This window comes from Ixodes scapularis, unplaced genomic scaffold (assembly GCF_016920785.2).
Source record: "Ixodes scapularis isolate PalLabHiFi unplaced genomic scaffold, ASM1692078v2 PGA_scaffold8__174_contigs__length_109621045, whole genome shotgun sequence".
In the NCBI taxonomy this organism is placed as follows: Eukaryota; Metazoa; Arthropoda; class Arachnida; order Ixodida; family Ixodidae; genus Ixodes; species Ixodes scapularis.
Genome location: NW_024609883.1, coordinates 97,956,166 through 97,974,061, shown reverse-complemented (window position 1 = coordinate 97,974,061; position 17,896 = coordinate 97,956,166). Strand labels below are relative to the sequence as shown.

General features: G+C 45.4%; 1 protein-coding gene across 1 annotated transcript in view; it reads left to right on the top strand.

Annotated features, from left to right (window-relative positions):
- Positions 1-17,896, top strand: part of LOC120849309 (ATP-binding cassette sub-family C member 2) — a 57,940-nt gene that overhangs the window by 14,209 nt on the left and 25,835 nt on the right. Inside the window, exons 4-14 of the mRNA XM_042286915.1 lie at positions 3,071-3,214; positions 3,936-4,003; positions 5,106-5,225; positions 7,173-7,301; positions 8,201-8,363; positions 10,284-10,541; positions 12,090-12,293; positions 12,495-12,641; positions 13,174-13,264; positions 15,100-15,302; positions 16,791-16,967. Coding sequence (XP_042142849.1) covers positions 3,071-3,214; positions 3,936-4,003; positions 5,106-5,225; positions 7,173-7,301; positions 8,201-8,363; positions 10,284-10,541; positions 12,090-12,293; positions 12,495-12,641; positions 13,174-13,264; positions 15,100-15,302; positions 16,791-16,967 — 1,704 coding nt within the window. The remainder of the gene's footprint in view (positions 1-3,070; positions 3,215-3,935; positions 4,004-5,105; positions 5,226-7,172; positions 7,302-8,200; positions 8,364-10,283; positions 10,542-12,089; positions 12,294-12,494; positions 12,642-13,173; positions 13,265-15,099; positions 15,303-16,790; positions 16,968-17,896) is intronic.

Genomic DNA, 17,896 nt, shown 5'->3' with positions numbered 1-17,896 from the left:
CAATTAGTGCAGTAACGTTAGCATCTTGTTTGGACCATTATAGTGCTACATTTTGGTCGAGTATGAGCGTTCGGGAGTGGGTTGTTGATTTTTGTGGTGAAAGAAACACTGTAAATATTTTTTTGAGGAAACGCCATATATAAGTAGGGGTGTCGCGAACCGGCCGCGGTTCGAGTTCGACCAGGTTCGACGAACCTTCTACTGAGGTTCGACTCGTGTGCGCATGCGCGACAGGCTTGCCAGTTGGCTTCGGATTGGATGATAATGGCTAAGAGATTAATTAAGTGCACCGCTGATTGGCTATCTCAGTTAATACAGTACCAAAAATTAAGTTATTAACTTCTACATTGATTAGAATTAGTCCCTTTTAATTGCAGCTGTTCACAATATAAAATAACCCTTTGCATAAAAAAGTTTTTCCAAACCTAGATATACTTCTATCAAGGTCTGGCCACGCTGTCCACAAAGTCGAACCGGTCGAATCTGGTGAAAAGTTCGAAGGTTCGTCGAACCGGTTCGACCCAGTCGAACCCCGAAAGTTCGAACGAAAAATCTGGTTCGACAAAAGTTTGCGACACCCCTATATATAAGTGACACTGATGGTTAATGATATTTAACTTTTCATGTCTCCATCAAAGTTCTCCACAGTTGCCGACGATTTAAAAGTGCACTGACACCCCAAAGGCATATTTTTTTGTTGTCTTAAACAATAAAAATTGTAGTCTTACAAAAAAAAAAATGCAAAAAAAAAATTCTAGGCATGCATTTTTTTTATTTTTGGCACCTTTCTCTCTGTTCTCGCCTCCGCGCTTCTCTTTATTTCTGATGTAATCGATTATGAAATTGAGAAACTTTGTAAGTGACATTTTTGTAATGTTTAATAACGGCAATTGTAAAACAAGTTTTTTAACGCAATTGCGAACGCAAAGACAAAGATACAAAGATGACAAAGATCATAAAACAAGGGGCGTACTGCGAACGCAGTACGCCCCTTGTTTTGAAATATAAAAAATCGAAGTGCGGAAATTATGTCGTCTCCATGGCTTTTTATCCTACATCAGAAAACATGGTGGCGCTTGCGACACGCAGCACGGAGGATAATTGGGGAGTGGTTGAATCAGACAAAGTTCTCTTTCCGGTGCCTGACTACCTCTTAGACATGAAAAGGAAATCGTCAAACGGTCAAAACAACTGGGTTTGGTGCAGTGTAGTTAAGGTTATGACTCCGCTGGGGCAGCCTTTCACGCAGCACTGGCACCAGATGGCCCCTTATGTTGCTCACAAAAATTCACTCCGCGTCCTCTTTAACCTCAGATCATTTCAAAGAGTTTGAGATCGCTGAAAGGGCCCTAAAAGAACTTTGAACTCGAACACTTCCGGTCGGGATGTTTCGGAGGCAAGAGAAAGACTTGAGTTAAGGAATTGATTCAATCTTTGACGTCGCTGCACTGGCACGGATCGTGCAAGAACTTCAAACTCAGCTTTTGAAATTTTTTTTTTTTTTTTTGTACTTTACACATACTAAGTTCACAAGCTTCGAGTTTCAAGGGCATCGTCCAGGCATCGTTTTCAGTCATTTCGGATAATGAAATAAAATATGATTTTGACCTGTCACTGCACTTTTAAGAAACAAGGGGTGTGGAGAGTCACATACATCTTCTTATCGCTTCGCAGCTAATGAGATTGTGGCATTAGCCGATAAGAATGCCAGAGAATAAATTGCGAAGCAAGAGAAGTGAAGATATTAAAGGTGCGGTGCGACGATTTCCAGACTTTGGCCAATTAACTGCAATAATTAATCTGCGTCTTCAGAGCCCCCAGCCACGTTGTTTACGATTGTCGACTTGTCAACGATTAGCATCGTCGGAGGTCAAGTCGAGCGATCGAGACAAAAGACGGTTCGCCACGGGGCTGACGGCAGTGTAGTAGCAGAGGGAGTGAACAAAGCCTGGGGACAGGCTTTGTTCACTTCCGCGTGTACTGCAGTGACGTGCCACCATAGTTCCCATAACCGCCACACGCGGCTGCGGATTATTAACGAGTTCATTCTTTTCTTTGCGGTTACGCAGCGAAATAGCAGTCTTTCAGGGGAAGGTGGCACGTTTTTACTCACTCGTGTCTAGATGAACAATAAAAAAAATACAAACTGCAAATTCTTTCAGTGTTGTTAGAATCGTTGCACTGCCCCTTTAAGCTATGCCCTGCATCTCTCGAGCTGTCATTCACTGTAGGTCTACACATCTCTCACAACTCCGGCTGGTGTACGGCTCGACTGTGACTGCAAAGTGTTGACGGGTGGGGTGAGCTGACCTACTGAGCGTTCTTCGGTCGTAAAATGATTAGTATGAATAAACCTATGAACCGAGGGCATTGAAGCTTTTTATGGAAATGTCTAGAGGTGGTACGTTTATCATACGCATAATTCGTGAGTGTGGGCTTCGGGCAAAAAGTTTAAGCCTACAGAATCCTGTTTTTGCATATATGCACAAAAAGGAAAACGGCCAAAAGCCTGTCTGCTTGACGCTGCTACTCATAGACGATACCACGCATGCTCGGATCTTCTTGATCTGCTTTTTGGTGTCTCATCTCAAAGAAGCTAGCTCAAACTTTTTTGCTTTATGTTGTGCCATCTGTGAGGGGCAGTATCAAGCAGAGAGTCTTTACCCATTTTCCTCCCTGAGCATAAGAAAAAAATAGAATTTTTTAAAGCTAAATTGTTTTTTTTCTCTTAAATATCTTTTCTTGTGAAATTTTAGTGTGATAAATGTACCACCTAAGGACAGATTCGTGAAAAGTTTCATTGCACTCAGTTCGTTGGTTTGTTTTTGTAAAATTTTTTGTTACGTCCAAGCGGCACTCGCAAACACCCTGTATATAACTAGTGGCAGTGACGGTTCATTATTTTTAACTTTCCACATCTCTATCAAAGTTTTGTATTGCCTACACTTCTAGTGACTAGTATTTGGCTCGAACACAATTGCAAAGTGCCAACAAATGCGTCAAGCTGCGTTAGTAGTTTGTATGCCGTTTCAACGACTCTCGCAACAATCTTGCTATCCCTCTTTCGTAGCAAGAAATACTGCCTTCGGATTTGAAGATCCAGGACAGCCTGGTGGTGGCAACCACGGTCCTGGCCGTGGTCGTGTTTGCAAACTTCCTCGGGTCGGGAATCTGCGACGCTGTCTTTTGGAGGTCCTCCTCGTCCAGCCGAAAGGTACGTAGCCGCGGATGGTCCATGGCCTTGCCCGTGCGATCCCTCCAGAGGAGACTAGGAACCGAACCGACGGCGGGCGTCGGTTTGGTGCCTGGAACGTGTCTCCGACCTGCATGTCATTTTCACTCGAGAACATTACAATCGTGTCACGCTGCTGCCTGCCGAAATACTGGCAGTGGCGCTACGGCGGAGGACATTAACTTTACGAGCGGAGGTAGGTGCGTGAAGTACCCGTTCTGCTGTAGGTTGCTCTCCAGCAGCTTGACAGTTTACCGAAACTTCAGCAGCCAGAAGTTGGGATGCTGCAACGACGGCAACACTTGTGTTTGCTCTTGTTTGTCGTTGGAAGCCCAGGTGAAAATCAGTCCACTGCCAGCTGAATTATGGAACTGGAAATGAGGCAGTCCAGCTGGATTCTAGCTGGACCCAGCTGGACCCAGCTGGACCCAGTCAGAATCCAGCTGGACTGCCTCATTTCCAGCTCCATAATCCAGCTTGAAGTGGACTGATTTTTGCCTTGGAGTCCTACCACCAATCGCTGGCATCACAATGTCCAAAAGCATGCTACGCCGGCAACTGCGACGTCGTTTGTTGGCACTCGGCGACTGGTTTCGATGCACGGGCGCCACGGGACGCCAGACATGCCGGTCGGAGACGTGTTTCGGGCGCCGTCTTTTGTCGCTGAAAAGAGCCTGAATGTCTGCCGTCTCGTTTGAAACAGGCCAAGGAACAACTTGACGAAGACGACTTCTCCGTCTTCGGGAAGACGTTTTGTGTGGCTTTGTATCCGTAAGTACCTGAGAGACATTTCTAATTTGGGTAAGGGGTTAAGGGTCCCATTTGTACACTACCAGATCTCTGGGATAAAGTAAATTTACAAAAAAAATATGTATGAATACTTGTGTATTCTTCACCAATGCCACGTGAAGAACCTTTTGGTCGTCACGACGAACGAACACGCTGAAACGTTTATCGGGTAGCCTTGGAATACTTGCAGTTTCCATATATTTTCTGTTTTCTTTCATGCATCACTCTCTTTCTTGGATAGAAAAATCCTTTTGACAGTGTTATAGACGATCCTTTCTCATAAATAATACATACCTTTGACCTCACAAGTACTGCAAAACCTTCCTTTTAGTGAAATGCAGTTCTATGGTTCGGACCACGCGCCGTTTTCTAATTGTAAGAGATTGCAAGAACTTCGTCGTATGCAAACACGAGCGTGGGAACATAACTTAATTCTCACCGCATTGCTCAGCGGTGGAAGGCTTGGGAGGTCTTAAAACTAACTCACGTTTCCTAAACATGACCAAATTCCCTTAGGAAGCCTTTACCCATGTTCCAGGGGCAGGAAATATTTGTTTGGCGTAAAATGTTTTTCGAAGCGGTCTCGGAAGATTTTGGGAAATTTCAGTTCGCCAGACGTAGTTCGACGAGATGAGTTGGTTGGTGCTTGAATGTTGGATACCGGTTCACAAACAACAAAACTGTGGACATGCAACCAAAATGTCAAGTGTGAAGAATGCACGGTTGCACGTAAACCAGTGGTGTTGGTACGTCACGATACGGCTTGCAGGCAATGACATAGCACTTCTGTTTCAGATTGTCTTCGCATCAGTTTCATAGATATACACCCCTTATGTTGCGACCTAAGAGGCTTTCACAAAAGAAAAGAAAAGAAAATCCATTTACTACACCAGTACTTTTGCTTATGCATAACTATGCGAGTGTCTTATACGAGCAAAGGCGTCACAAACAACAAAAACCAAATATTTTTTTTTCTTTTTAATGGGTTTTTATAGTAATATATATAGCACCCCAAAGTCGTTCAGACGATTACTGCAGAATTAAACTTTGTCTGAAACTAAACTTTGTTCGAAACTTGCCTCAGGCTTCTGAAGGCAGCGATGAAGCCGTCGACGAAAATGGATGACGTCTTACCTGCTCTGCGGAGAAGCTTGTGCTGCAGGGACCTCGTGAAGAAGCTGTACGACATTCTCAAGGAAAAGTAGTGAGGCCATTCTTCGTTCACATTCCACTATTATGTTTACATTTTTACGGTGCCTGGCATCTTGCAGTGATAAAATTTTAACCAGTTATACCGTGTTGTGAAAGCTACGGCAGTGTGGTTTGTGCAAGTGAGTTATACGGCCAGGGGGCATAATACAGGCTTATAATTGTCACGATTAGTTGAATAATGAAATAATATTTGTTAATTAACTTTTTTGTATATTGAAGATAAAGATATCTGGTTCCAATCAGAAACTGGCTGAGCGTCGTGGAAACCCGATAGATGCCTTAAAGAATTTTAGAAACATTTAGGAAACCTGGGGAGTGCTGTGGTATCAAGGACGTTTAAACAGACAGGACCCGTCATGACGTCAGCCTGAGTGAAGCCGGAAGAGGCATTTTATCCCAGACTGCCTTGCGCACCTGTTCCGAGGCCGTGGGGTAGCGCACCGGCGGTTCATCTGCTTTCTAATCTGCTCCGGCGTGTGCTTCACGAGGCTAGCTTTCGATGCGGTCGGCGTCCGCCATGGGCGTCCACGATGCAAATGCTTTGCAGCCTGAGTGTTTATACTTAGTTCCCTATTATGTGCGAGCGAAGTCAGAACTGGAAGCGCGAGCCCGTTGTTCTGTGCGCTCCTGGCTTGCATGCGCGCTCGTGCGATCTGCTGCTGCTGTTTATTGAAAAAATGCGTTGCGCACCGCCAAGTCTTTCACGGTGCGTCGTCTAGAGCGTCTCAATTCTAGTCACTTACTTTCTGCTGGGCAACCAGGCGTTCGTTTATGTTAATCTTATCCAATTCCGACCATACCGGTTTGAAAGTCTCCCGTTAAGCGCTGTTTCAAATAACAGTGGGTGCCGCCATTACTTTCGGTGCACACAGTCGCGTTGCCACGGACATGTCATGGCAACGCGGTTGTTTGCACCGAAATTAATGGCGGCGCCCACTCACTAGGCTTCCCATTGGTCAAGAAATGCTCGTTGCGGCTCGTGACCATGCCTACTTCCATTACACTTCACTCCATGCATTGGGGATAGGGACGCCACTTCCTGCCCATTATAACCTCCTTGAGTGGTATGCTAAAGTTACCACTCGCGCAGCGAATGTAAGGCTAGTGGGGCGAGAATTTTCGTGCACTATTTTTTTGTCTCTTATTGTCAGTGTTTTCGCACAGCCAGTGTTGTGACCGTTTTTATTGCACCAATGCACTCTCCACATGCCCCAAATCTTTCTAAAAGCCCACTTATCTGGTGGCTTTCAACGACACTCGGCAAGTTTCTAATTTAAGCCATATGTTTATTTTCACGAATTAAAAAGTTAATGAACAAATTTTATTTAATTAACCGACTTATCGTGATCCCTATTTCCCAATATTACGTCCCACCGGCTGTACAACTCGCTTGCACAGACCGCATTAGTGTAGCCTTCATGGCTTTCTTAAAACATATGCGACTAAATAAAAAACGCTGTATAAGTAGAGTAGTGCTCAAGCACTGTCTCTTCGGGCCAACTAATATAGGAGTAGGTCAGCACTTAAACTTGAACGTACCGACCATTGCACGCTTTCCCAGCTTTTTTGACGTTTGGCTTCCTCAATGGATGCGTTGCTGACGTTTTGGTCGCCGTGCCCAGTCTTTCTAAGATTGGCGAGACAAACTCCTTTACAAAGCCCTCCGCTCTTTACACTTTAGTAGAGCGAACGCTGAAGGCAAGGCGGGTGGGGAGGGGGAACCACCAATCGTGGCTAGCATAGAGCTTTGTAAGAGGAGCCCTATCAGCCATTCAAAACCAGGCAAGAGAGCGTCGCTATAGGATAAGATGCGAGTACGGCCATGCCACATCTACGAGCAATGAAACAACGAGCGTGCAATGGATTTGTTTTTGATAACGAAGGAGGTCTGTGGCTCACCACATGCAACGACGTGCAATGATCAACTCTCTGACTGCAGCAAGACGTCGGAACGACGGCGTCACTTTGTGGGTGCCATGCTTCGCGTGCTCTGGCTGGACGTTTTCTGGGTTGGAATCACCTTCATCTCTTACTACGCCTCGCTCATTGCCAGGATTCCCATACTCGAGTAAGTTACATCCCTCCAGCCTTAATTGCGCAGCATGAATCGGTGAAGCACGTGTGAGGGTGATGATGTGGTAGAAATCTTGTCGATTGGGTTGTATTTTTGTGTCTTGATTGGTTCTTTCCTATGCTCCCTGTGTTTATTTTTCTGGTTCGCTTGAAAATTAAACTTTAGTTGATAGTCAGCGCTTTGTCCGTGCACTTTTTTCACTCGTCCTTTGTCAAATTTTTGCGCTGTTTTCACGTTTGAAGATGAATCGGTGCTCATATTTACTACTAAACATTAAAACCAATCTTTGATTCGATCGATGAAATTGTCGTACGCGGAATCGCAACGTACGAGAAAGGGTGGGCTTTTGTGACACTTTCTTACGATTAGCACGTTCCAATTAATCGTGTGACTCCACTAGGCTTGACATTCCTCGACATGGTCACTTGACGTACGACACAACACTGTCGTGGGAGAAGCTGATGTCATGCGATGCGACGTGACATCACGTAACAGCACGACTTAATACCCGACGTCACTGGATTCAATAACATTGCTGACACTGCGACTCGTCAGCAATAATCGCATAACCTGATCCTGACGTCATGTGACTTGCCAATCACGAACACGAAATCTGAACTACCGCCATTAGAACGCAATTCCGAATGCATGAACCTGGGTTTTTAAGTGCCTATTGTGTGTAGTGTGATTTGACACAAACATTTTTTAAGTTAACGCCATGACGACGACTCTGCGCATTAGCTTGTCCCAGACTTATAACATAAGCTGTTGCAATTTTGCGTCCAACACTTTCTTTTTCACTCTTTTTTTCCTTTCTTGTTTGTTTACATTTTGATACTGTTTCTTAATATTTGAGACTCGACATTTCATACAAATATCACTTTCCTTTCAAGGAGCCTGGTGAATGGTGGCAACCGGACGGAGATTGGGAACTTGGTCTTCCTCTTTACGGTTACCTGCTTGGCAGAGTTCCTGCTGTCCTGTTACTCGATGCAGCAGACCCTCGTGTTTGGGAGCCGTATTCGCTCCATGCTTCAGGGTGCCATCTTCAAGAAGGTAAGCGTAGCGTCTCCGTCTCGTTAGGGGCGTCTTTCTTTGAGGGGTGTACATCTGATTAACACACACTTGCCCTTGGTTAGGACCAAGTTTTTGCGATCTCTTGTGACGAGAGAACGCTGGAGAGCCTGGATTACACGGAGTTTTCGACTGTTCGGTCGGGGTCGCACTGTTAATTAATGGGCCGCGTCTGCAATACGAGCCGTGAGAAGGAATTGAAAGGGTGAATCGTCTGTAAGCGTCTCTGCCTTTCCGCCTGATTTCATTCTCACCACGTGACGACTGGTTTCCACAGGAGGTGCCTGCCGTTAAATTTCAAATGCTCCCCATGGTTTGAAATGGGCCCTCTTCAATCTAGACTCTCTAGAAAACACACTGGCACTGTGGCGCCGTGTATGAGATGACCCCGGCACTGCATTCTGCTAAAACGAAGGTTTTGCGGTATTCGCGAGATCGAATGTGCATACTATCTATAAGAAATGATCGTTCATAGCATTGTCAAGTTTTTTCGAGCCAAATTAAAAAAGAATGATGTTAAAAAAAAAAAGAAATGTGCAGAAACTCTGAAAGGAATGTTTATTAATGGGACGCTGCAGCCCCTAGCTGCATAGATATATTTTTAAATGTTTTTAAACATTTTGTTAGCAATCATCTACAGATGCTGACAGATGCTTGTATTTGAACGCGGCACGTGCAAAATCAAACGTTACAGCGCCGCGTGGATGGTGCAGCCAGCACAATGTGGTTGCTTCTCTGGTGCACTTGCACTCCCTGCCCCAGAGCAACAGGTCTATTACGGTACTTTTGGGTCTTATATTTGATGTATAAAAATAGTGAGTGCTAGTTATGAATGGAAAATTAGTCAAATAATCATTTGAAGACCTCCAGGCTACCCAGAACAGCATGAATTTAAGGCATTTTTCTCCACGTGGTTTTTCAAGTTGTGACGTCACCTGCCATCACGTTTATGTTGATGAGTAGGCTTAGCCGTCTCCTCTTCATTGCAGTCTTCTCCAGCTTCAATTTCTCATGGAGCTTTATTAACAATATGTTATTTTCCTTACCCCGAAAGAGTATAGCTAGACATCTATGGTAACATTTGAATGTGTTTTTTTTTTTTTATGCAATTTTGGGGCATCTTTGCGGTTTATGCACGAGAATTTCTGTTCTTAATATTGTCGTATCACAACGAAATTTGGCATGCATATACTTTAGAATATGTAGAGTGCGACTATCCAGGTTTGGTTAGAATGTATATTTTTTTTTTATAGTTAGGAAAAATTAAATAAACACTTGTTAGCCCCCTTGCAATGGCATTTTTGCTATTTTTAATATTTTAAAATGAAAGAAGCGTCCAACACATTATTTTTGTTGTTCGTTGCACTCGGTGGTTTAAAAGGAGTGAATTAGCTTATTTTACTGCTTTTTCTTTTTAAGTGTGTTGCCATGCCTCACATGTGTGCAAGAACATTTTTTTTTCCTGCATGTACATTGCATCGTGAACCCAAGAAACAAGCTATATCAAATCTTACACCTGATTTTTAAAGAGAAAATTAAGCACCATAAACCGGTAACAATTTTATTTCGATATCGTAAATAATAAAAAAAATGTTTTCCTTTGGCGCATGTCCCCTTAATACAAGGTTAACTTTTATTGATTGAGTTAGCATTGCATCTTTTCCCGCATACGCTTGACCTTCTTGGCCAATGTCTCTTGGTACATTGAGCCTGTTTAAGGGTGTCTTACCTAGATTATCTATCTGAGGTCCTTTTGAAAAGGTGTTGCGTCACAAATAAGTAACGAGAATTTCAAGATTATTTGCGAAGAAACACCCGGTTCCTTTGAAAGGTGGATACGACCTGTCACTGTATTATACGTCTTAATAAGACGCGAAGGGACGAATACGACTCTGCTCTCAGGTGACCCGGCTCTCCCCGACGGCGCTGTCCCACACCTCGCCGGGGCAGGTGGCGTCCATGCTGGCCGTGGACTGCTTCCAGATCTCCATGAGCATGTTTCTGTTCCCCACGCCCCTGGCGGGGATCCTCTGCATGCCCGTGCTCCTCTGGCAACTCTCCGTCAGGGTCGGCACCGTTCCCACACTCTGGTGCGCCGCGTGGTTCGTGCTGGTCTTCCTGCTGCCCTTCCCCGCATCGAGGCTCCAGAAGGCCCTCTGGGTGAGCAGCGCCCCTCTCGCAACGGCGGTGCGGTTACGGCGTCTCTGGAACGCGTCTCGGGTTCGCTTGGTTTTTTCGTTAAGGCTTCGTACAACGATTGCCAGGGTGGCAGCGTCCGAACGACGTGGCGGCTTTCGGGAAGTCGTTTGTAACTGCTTTGGAACCACTTTTGATGTGCAGGCGGGAAAAAACACCGAACACGCCACTCAAAAACATGTTCTGGGTACCGTAGCTTCGACTGATTGACCGAATGCGGAACTGCCGCTAAGCAGTCGTTCTTGGGGCAACCCCGACTCTCGGATACGCTTCGGTCGTGCATAGACACGTTTGCGAGTTCGACCTCAGGGCGCCGCCATCTTCCACACTTCGGGTGCACTTGGGTGCGGCCATAGTCCGATTACGACGCCTTAGCAAGGCTTCGTAATCGGATTATGATGTGTCCAAGCGCACCCCAACCAAGCAAGATGGCGGCACACCGAGGCCGGACTTGCAAATGTGTTTTGTACCACAGCGCCTCTACAGAAGGTACTTGTTTTCAATGTGAACATACCGTGCAATTCAAATGGGTCGTCGGCCTTCTGAAAGTACCACATAAATCGAGTCCTTAACACATTACGCCAAGATCTTTTACCGAGGAAGTCTAAGAGGGTGGATTTCATGCATTAAAAGTTTTGAGAGTGAACATTCTTGAATAAAAAGTGAAAAATTAATAACCTTATTTTGCTACCTACGACGCCCATCTGCTAATAATTTGATTTTTCTCATGTGAGTTGAAACGTGGTGGCGCCAGTGTGCAAATAGCCCCCACCACTTCTGGTTCTGAACTGGACTGTGGGTTTTGCAGTAATTGCGAAATTGAATATACTACGCGCCATCTTCTGTAAATGACCGCTTATAGCACTGGCAAACTTAATTCACTCTTACGATAAAAGAAGGATGAGTAAAAAATTAGGAAATATATATGAACTGGAAGTGTGCCGGGGCTACCCAGTGGCTAGCGCCACCGTGTTTGCTGCCCAACAAAAAAGGGTGAATAGGCGTTTGATTGGTGCAACAGCCGACGAGCGAAGGCGCAGACTCTGATCTTCGATAGCAGACAACGTTTTTGAGTCAAGTCTGGCGGGGTTTTTTTTTGTGCAATGCATTATCTTTCTTATTTTTAACACATTGAATGAACGCAATACCAATCAAAAATATTTTTTGTCGGTCTATTTTGGCTACATGTCAATAACTGCCACCATCTGTCGGCTGTTACATTACCCAGATAATATCTTTCATTTGCAAATGGCTGACATAGGTAGTGAATTCACGCTTTTAATATTTTACTCCTGGCTCAGGTGACCGAATTTCTTTTAAAAATAGTGAATGAACTATCTTCAGCCGCCTCTTTACGAAATCTTACGAAATCACTTCAAAGGTCCAAGATTCCCTTTGATTCACACGGTAGAAGTGGATTCACCATGGATGCGGAGGCACTTAATTGGTCGAGTAATACACCAAAGGATCCGTGTTTTGACGGCCGACGTTGGTCCGCTCGCGCGCTTGCAGATCCGCAACGTGAGGGCACGTGACGAGCGGCTAAAGCGCATGGGGGATCTGCTCTCCTCCATCCGCCTGGTCAAGATGTACGCCTGGGAAAAGCCCCACCGGGAGAGGGTGGAGGAGGCCAGGGGCGACGAGATGACCGCCATGTTCTTCATAAACCTGCTCGACGGAATCATCGACTCTCTCTACAGCGCCATCAGCTCCGTGGTATGCTGTAGCATTGCTTTAAGTCTGCCCCGCCGAAAATTTCTCGTCGTCATGTCGAAATGCACGTGTTTCGACGTGTGGGACGCACAGAATTCGAATTAATCCGCAAATAGAGAGCCCTTGCATGACATACCTCGTTGTCCGACGTCTAAAAAAAGTAAAAGATACGAAGGAGCCATTCTAATGTGTTTGGTGTTGCAGTTGATCATCATCGTGTTTGGCACGTTGAGCATCGTGGACCCCACGCGCACGCTCACTCCCGGAATGTCCTTCACCTGCGTCTACATCCTCTCCGTGACGGACATCATCAACACTGCGGCGGCCCTCTTTCTCAGGAACAGGAGCCAGGTGATCGCGTTTTTCGTCCATGGCTGTAGCAGATCGTGCATAGGTTTGCCGTTTGATTTCAGGACTGAAAGCAATGTAGAGTGACAAATTTTAGGTTTCTCGCGCTAAAAGGAGGACTTAAATTCACCTTGAAAAGATTTGACTGCCACGTGAAAGTGTGATTGTGCTGTTTTTTGCAACATGTAGGAACCAGTAATCTATAGTAGACCTAAGTTTTTTTTTTTATGTATATACCTTGTGTTTAAATTTCTGCCTTCTATTTCGTTTAGAACACACTCCACTGATTGTTGGGCTGAGGGAATTAAGCTTCTATAATATTTTGTGAAGTGCTTTTTCACAAAGTTTTTAAACATTAACACAAAAAAAGGCACCTCGTTTCTCTGCCCCATCTTTCTTTCCATCAACAACTAAAAACATCCAATTGTTCCTCACCAAGTGCAGTAATTTAGCCAAAGATCTGAAGTTCTTGCAGGCACGCTGTAAAGGAAATTTCGTTTCAGCTGTGTTCAGTTCCCCTATATTTTATTCCCAGGTTTCCTTGGGTCTCCGGAGAATCGTTGATTTCTGTACTGAAGAAGAGCAAGGTGAAAGGCCTGTCGTCAGAAAGGACCATCCAAACAGAGGTGAGGTTGCAGGTCCCTCAACTTCAACTCACAGCGACTCGCTTTGTAAGCGTCTACTGGTTGGTCAAACTATAAAGAAAGCTTGTATTTTTCATAAAAAATAAACATTTATGTGGTTAGGTCACTTTTTTTGGGAAGAAGAGGCGTGAATCGTTGCCAAATCGTGTATATATTAAATTAAACTCTAATTGGTAAAAAAAATAAATATCCAAGTTCATTCTCTCAGTTTTCATAAAATTAAGTTTTTGAGGCAGTTACTTACCCCTATATTACATTATAACTTACAGTGCGACTGGGACAAAGACAGACAGAGGAGAAAACACAGGACAAGCGCTGAACTAGCAACTGATTCTATTGAAAAGAAAATACATATGATGCTGCTGCTGCTCGTGCAGGCATGTCCCTCCGTGGCCCTGCCGCTTCTTCTTTCACTCAACACGATACCGGCCAAGTTATTCGAGATCCAAAAAGTCTACCTCGCTCTTCATCAAAGCCACCGCGGGCTGGCTCATACACAAGGATCCGTTTTGTGTTATGTGGTACGTCTCCCTCATTTCATGTACAAGATTTCATTTTTCTGCGGGCGTGCCTACATAGGACAAACTGGACGTTGCCTCAACATAAGACCACGAGAAAACCACAGTTCTATGAAAGGAACCGCTCACACACATCTCGCGATGCATTGCCGTGTTTGCGGATGCCAACCCCTTTTTAACGAAACGACAGCGATGTTCCGACACAAACAAAAACTACCCCGAGAAACTACGGAGACGTACCACATAACACAATACGGAACCTTGTGTGTGAGCCAGCCCACAGTGGCTTTGATGAAGAGCGAGATCGACTTTTTGGATCTCGGATAACTTGGCCGGTATCGTGTTGAGTCAAAGAAGAAGCTCCAGGGCCACGGAGGGTCATGCCTGCACAGCAGCAGCAGCATCATATGTATTTTCTTTTCAATAGAATCAGTTGCTAGTTCAGCGCTTGTCCTGTGTTTTCTCCTCTGTCTGTCTTTGTCCTAGTCACGTTGTAAGTTATAATGAACTCTTACCAACTTGCCCAATTGTCCATTCTGTAACCTCTTATTTAGGTAAGGCCATAATTTAGATGCTTTCATCAGACGAATTCAATGTCTAGTCACACCTCTGCAGTAAGCATCAATGTCACAGTTTGTAAACTCAATTTTTGTGACCCCTGTTGAGGCGTCGTCGGTTTATTTGCGGCTATTCCAGCCCAATTAAATTGGCTGTACCTTACAAAACTGTCTTATGCAGCTCATTTGAAGTGTTTTGTGTCGTTAATTCAAGTTCATTAATGAGTTCATAGCTGTTACAATAATGTCCTTTGATAACTCTAGTGAGTAACTATGGCTAACGATTGCCACTGCATCATTATGCCACAAGCAGGGCTCGCCTGGGACTTGTTTTTCGGTGTTTGAGCATGTCGTCAACATTTTAAGTCTGCTTTTTGGTGACAACATCTTGGAGCCACACTCTTGCTATTCAAGTAGCACTAAACTTACAAAAAAGAAATATTTTAAGTCCTTAAATAGGACACGAAGATCACAATAAAATGTCCCCCCTTCCAAAAAAAGATTTCAAAAACGTTTCATTGTGACATTTATTTAAGCGATTCCAAAGCACGCCTCTATTTTAGAGTCGACGTCTCGAAATAGGAACACGATTCGGAAACGGTCTCCTTACCCGAAATGTGTCTTGCAATGTTTATTTTAGGCTAAAACATTCTGTTTTGCCGTCGCATTTTCATGTTAGGTTCGGGTCACAAAACAAGCTTTCGCCATTTAAAGGTGACCCCTTTTATATATTTCATTGCAGGCACTGTCGCGCTGACAAACTGTTCCTTTGCCTGGACAACCAAGGGAGACGGAATGGCGAGCGCTGTGCTCAAAGACGTGAGCCTCATCGTGGAGCCTGGATCTCTTGTCGGCGTCGTCGGTTTCGTGGGCACCGGAAAGTCGTCCCTCATAGCCGCCATCTTGGGGGACATGCACTGCCTCAAGGGTGCTTCAAACGTCGTGGTGCGTACAGTCGCTGCATACGCCCTGCCCGGCTGAGCAGAGTGTCGCAACAGTCTAAACGTTTTGCCTCGAAGTATTGCGGGAGATGCGAGGGGCGCGACGGCACGAGGCGGCGATTCACCGCACGTGCGCCGTCGGTTGTCACGTCACGTGCTTGTGCACGGCCGCCTTGAAACGGTGCCTGCGTTGTGGAAGGAATACAATTACATGTGTCTAAGTGCTACACACAATGTCCGAAGGCTCAGGTAGCTTCCTGCTCGTAGTGTAAAATCCACATTTCATGGATGCAGAGAACAAAAATTGTGCGAGTTCGATCATGCTGAGAAAGGCAGGTGAACGCAGAATGTGTGACAGGCCTTACACTTATCGGCGCTCGTCTTATGGATCCCTGGTCAAGGCTCCTCCTGCTGCTTCTGCCATTTTTTATCTTCTCCATAAGCTTGCCCCTCTCTTCTTTCACCGTGCAGCCATGGCCACACTGGAAGGCGAGAGAGGCATCTCAATGGCACCGCCTCGCTACAAAGCGAGTGTGTCAAAGATTCACTCCCGTTTCTGAAAGACACCGTGAAATGGCGCAGCATTACGTGCCCAGACACTTTCAAGGCAGCCGGCGCGCGGCATTTGATTGCTGCGCGAGAGTGTCTCTCTTTGCGTCGTTGTTCCTTGCTAGCTCTATTGGTAAAGTATGTTGCTCACAATCTCGAAGTGGTGAGTTCAAATCCTGCCGGGGGCCTGAAGTTTGTTCGTATGGTTCCCTACAGGCATAATGCTTTCGGCGTCGGTTTTTCGTTGCAGCCAAACGTTGCACCCAAAACGTTACAGATCTTTGTGGAAACCGTCGGATAAAATGCGTTTTGCGTTAGAATGTGTCCCGCTCCCAACCTGGTGTTTGGTGCTGTTGTCAAATTTGGCACATCTGACTCCTTCTCCACCAATGAGGAGTTGGCGGCGAAAGGATCCCAGGGGAGAGCACTCCTGCTAATGGTACCTGAAACGCGTCTCCACTGGTCCATCTACTGCGTCTGCGCCCTCCATTTCTGCCCAATGACGTGGGAGTGTTGTGCTGTTGCTGGCTGTGATTCTGGAGACGACAGAACAGCAGAGGTGTGTGTGGCTGATGCCTGTTCCGCTACGGAGCTTGACAGTTCACGGAGGCCTTGAAAACCACGAGCTGGGACGTAGTGATATTCTCTCGTACCTTTTGGACAAAACTTCTTCGACCAACTGCCAAAATCGCTACGTTCGATAAACGTGACACGCTGACTCCTGTGTTGCCATTTGTTACCTTCTTGGGACCACTTTTAATGTGCGGGAGGCACGGGACGCTAAACGCGCCAGTCAAGGACGCATTTCAGGCACGGTAGTTTCCCTACTGACCCGGTTTTAGAACCCATGCTTTGGGTAATTCATGTTGCTGCAGCTGAAATCTGTTCCGAGTCTCTTAACCACGCCACTGCCGGTTTTAAGTTTGCATTTGATGTTGTGCAGGGTCGCGTGGGGTATGTGTCCCAGATGCCGAGCGTGCACAACATGACCATCCGTGACAACATCCTGTACGGGGAGAAGATGGACAAAGACCGCTACGAGCACGTGCTGGCCGCCTGCCAACTGACGGACGACCTGAATCGTCTGCCAGCCGGAGACCTTACCGAGGTCGGGGAGAAGGTGAGCCCGCCCCAGCTTTTGGGCATGGTTACCCCGCCATGCCGTCAGCTCGAAATCCTGCGTCTCGGTCGTATGCCACCTAGGGTTAAGCATATTTTTACGGTGAGATTTGTTATTGGCAAAGTTTCGCAGCAAATGCCCGGTGTATTTCGTGTAGGGATGTCGTCACACGTGACGTCGCAACGTCACGTGAGGGGACAGCGTGGTGTAACGTCACGTAATGCTGACGTCATGTGCCACCATGGTGTCACAAGATACCTGAATTGCGTGATACCATATGACGTATCAGTGACATCTGATATCATAGAGTCACGGGACGTCAAGGTATCAAGTGATGCGACACGGCAACGTTTAGTGGAGAAATTTTTCTGTTTTATTTAGCGAGGAAATTTCTTGCTGAATTTAGTGGGAAAATGCCTGCCCGTGTGCAGTGTGATGTGACTCTGAGTATGTCTGTCTGCCACAGAGTTTGCAGTGAACCTCGGCTGCCGCCATGGTTCACTTACAGGAAGCGGGAATTTTTTCCCGGATGCTTTGCAATTGTTGCTTAATTTGAGTGAAAATCAGGACAGCTTGATTTTGTTGGGGGAAAGAAGCATCAAATCCTGCGATTTTTTTCTTTAAGGGTGGCAATCCAATCGACAAGTGACCCTAGGAAAGTCTAGACAGTTTTGTACGTTTCGTTTTCTGCATAAAATTGAGCTGGCAAATGACACAGTTCTAACTGCAATTTGAATATCAATATTATCGTTTGGACATGAATAAAATTAGAATATATTTTAGAATGCAAATATTTTACATTAAATGTGAATTGAGTTTGGATACCTTAAAATATCATGAATGGAAATTTTGTTCAAGAAAGCATACCTATGAAAGGGAACTGTTTTATTAGATGAAAAACAATTTAACATATTTGTATTTAAAAAAAA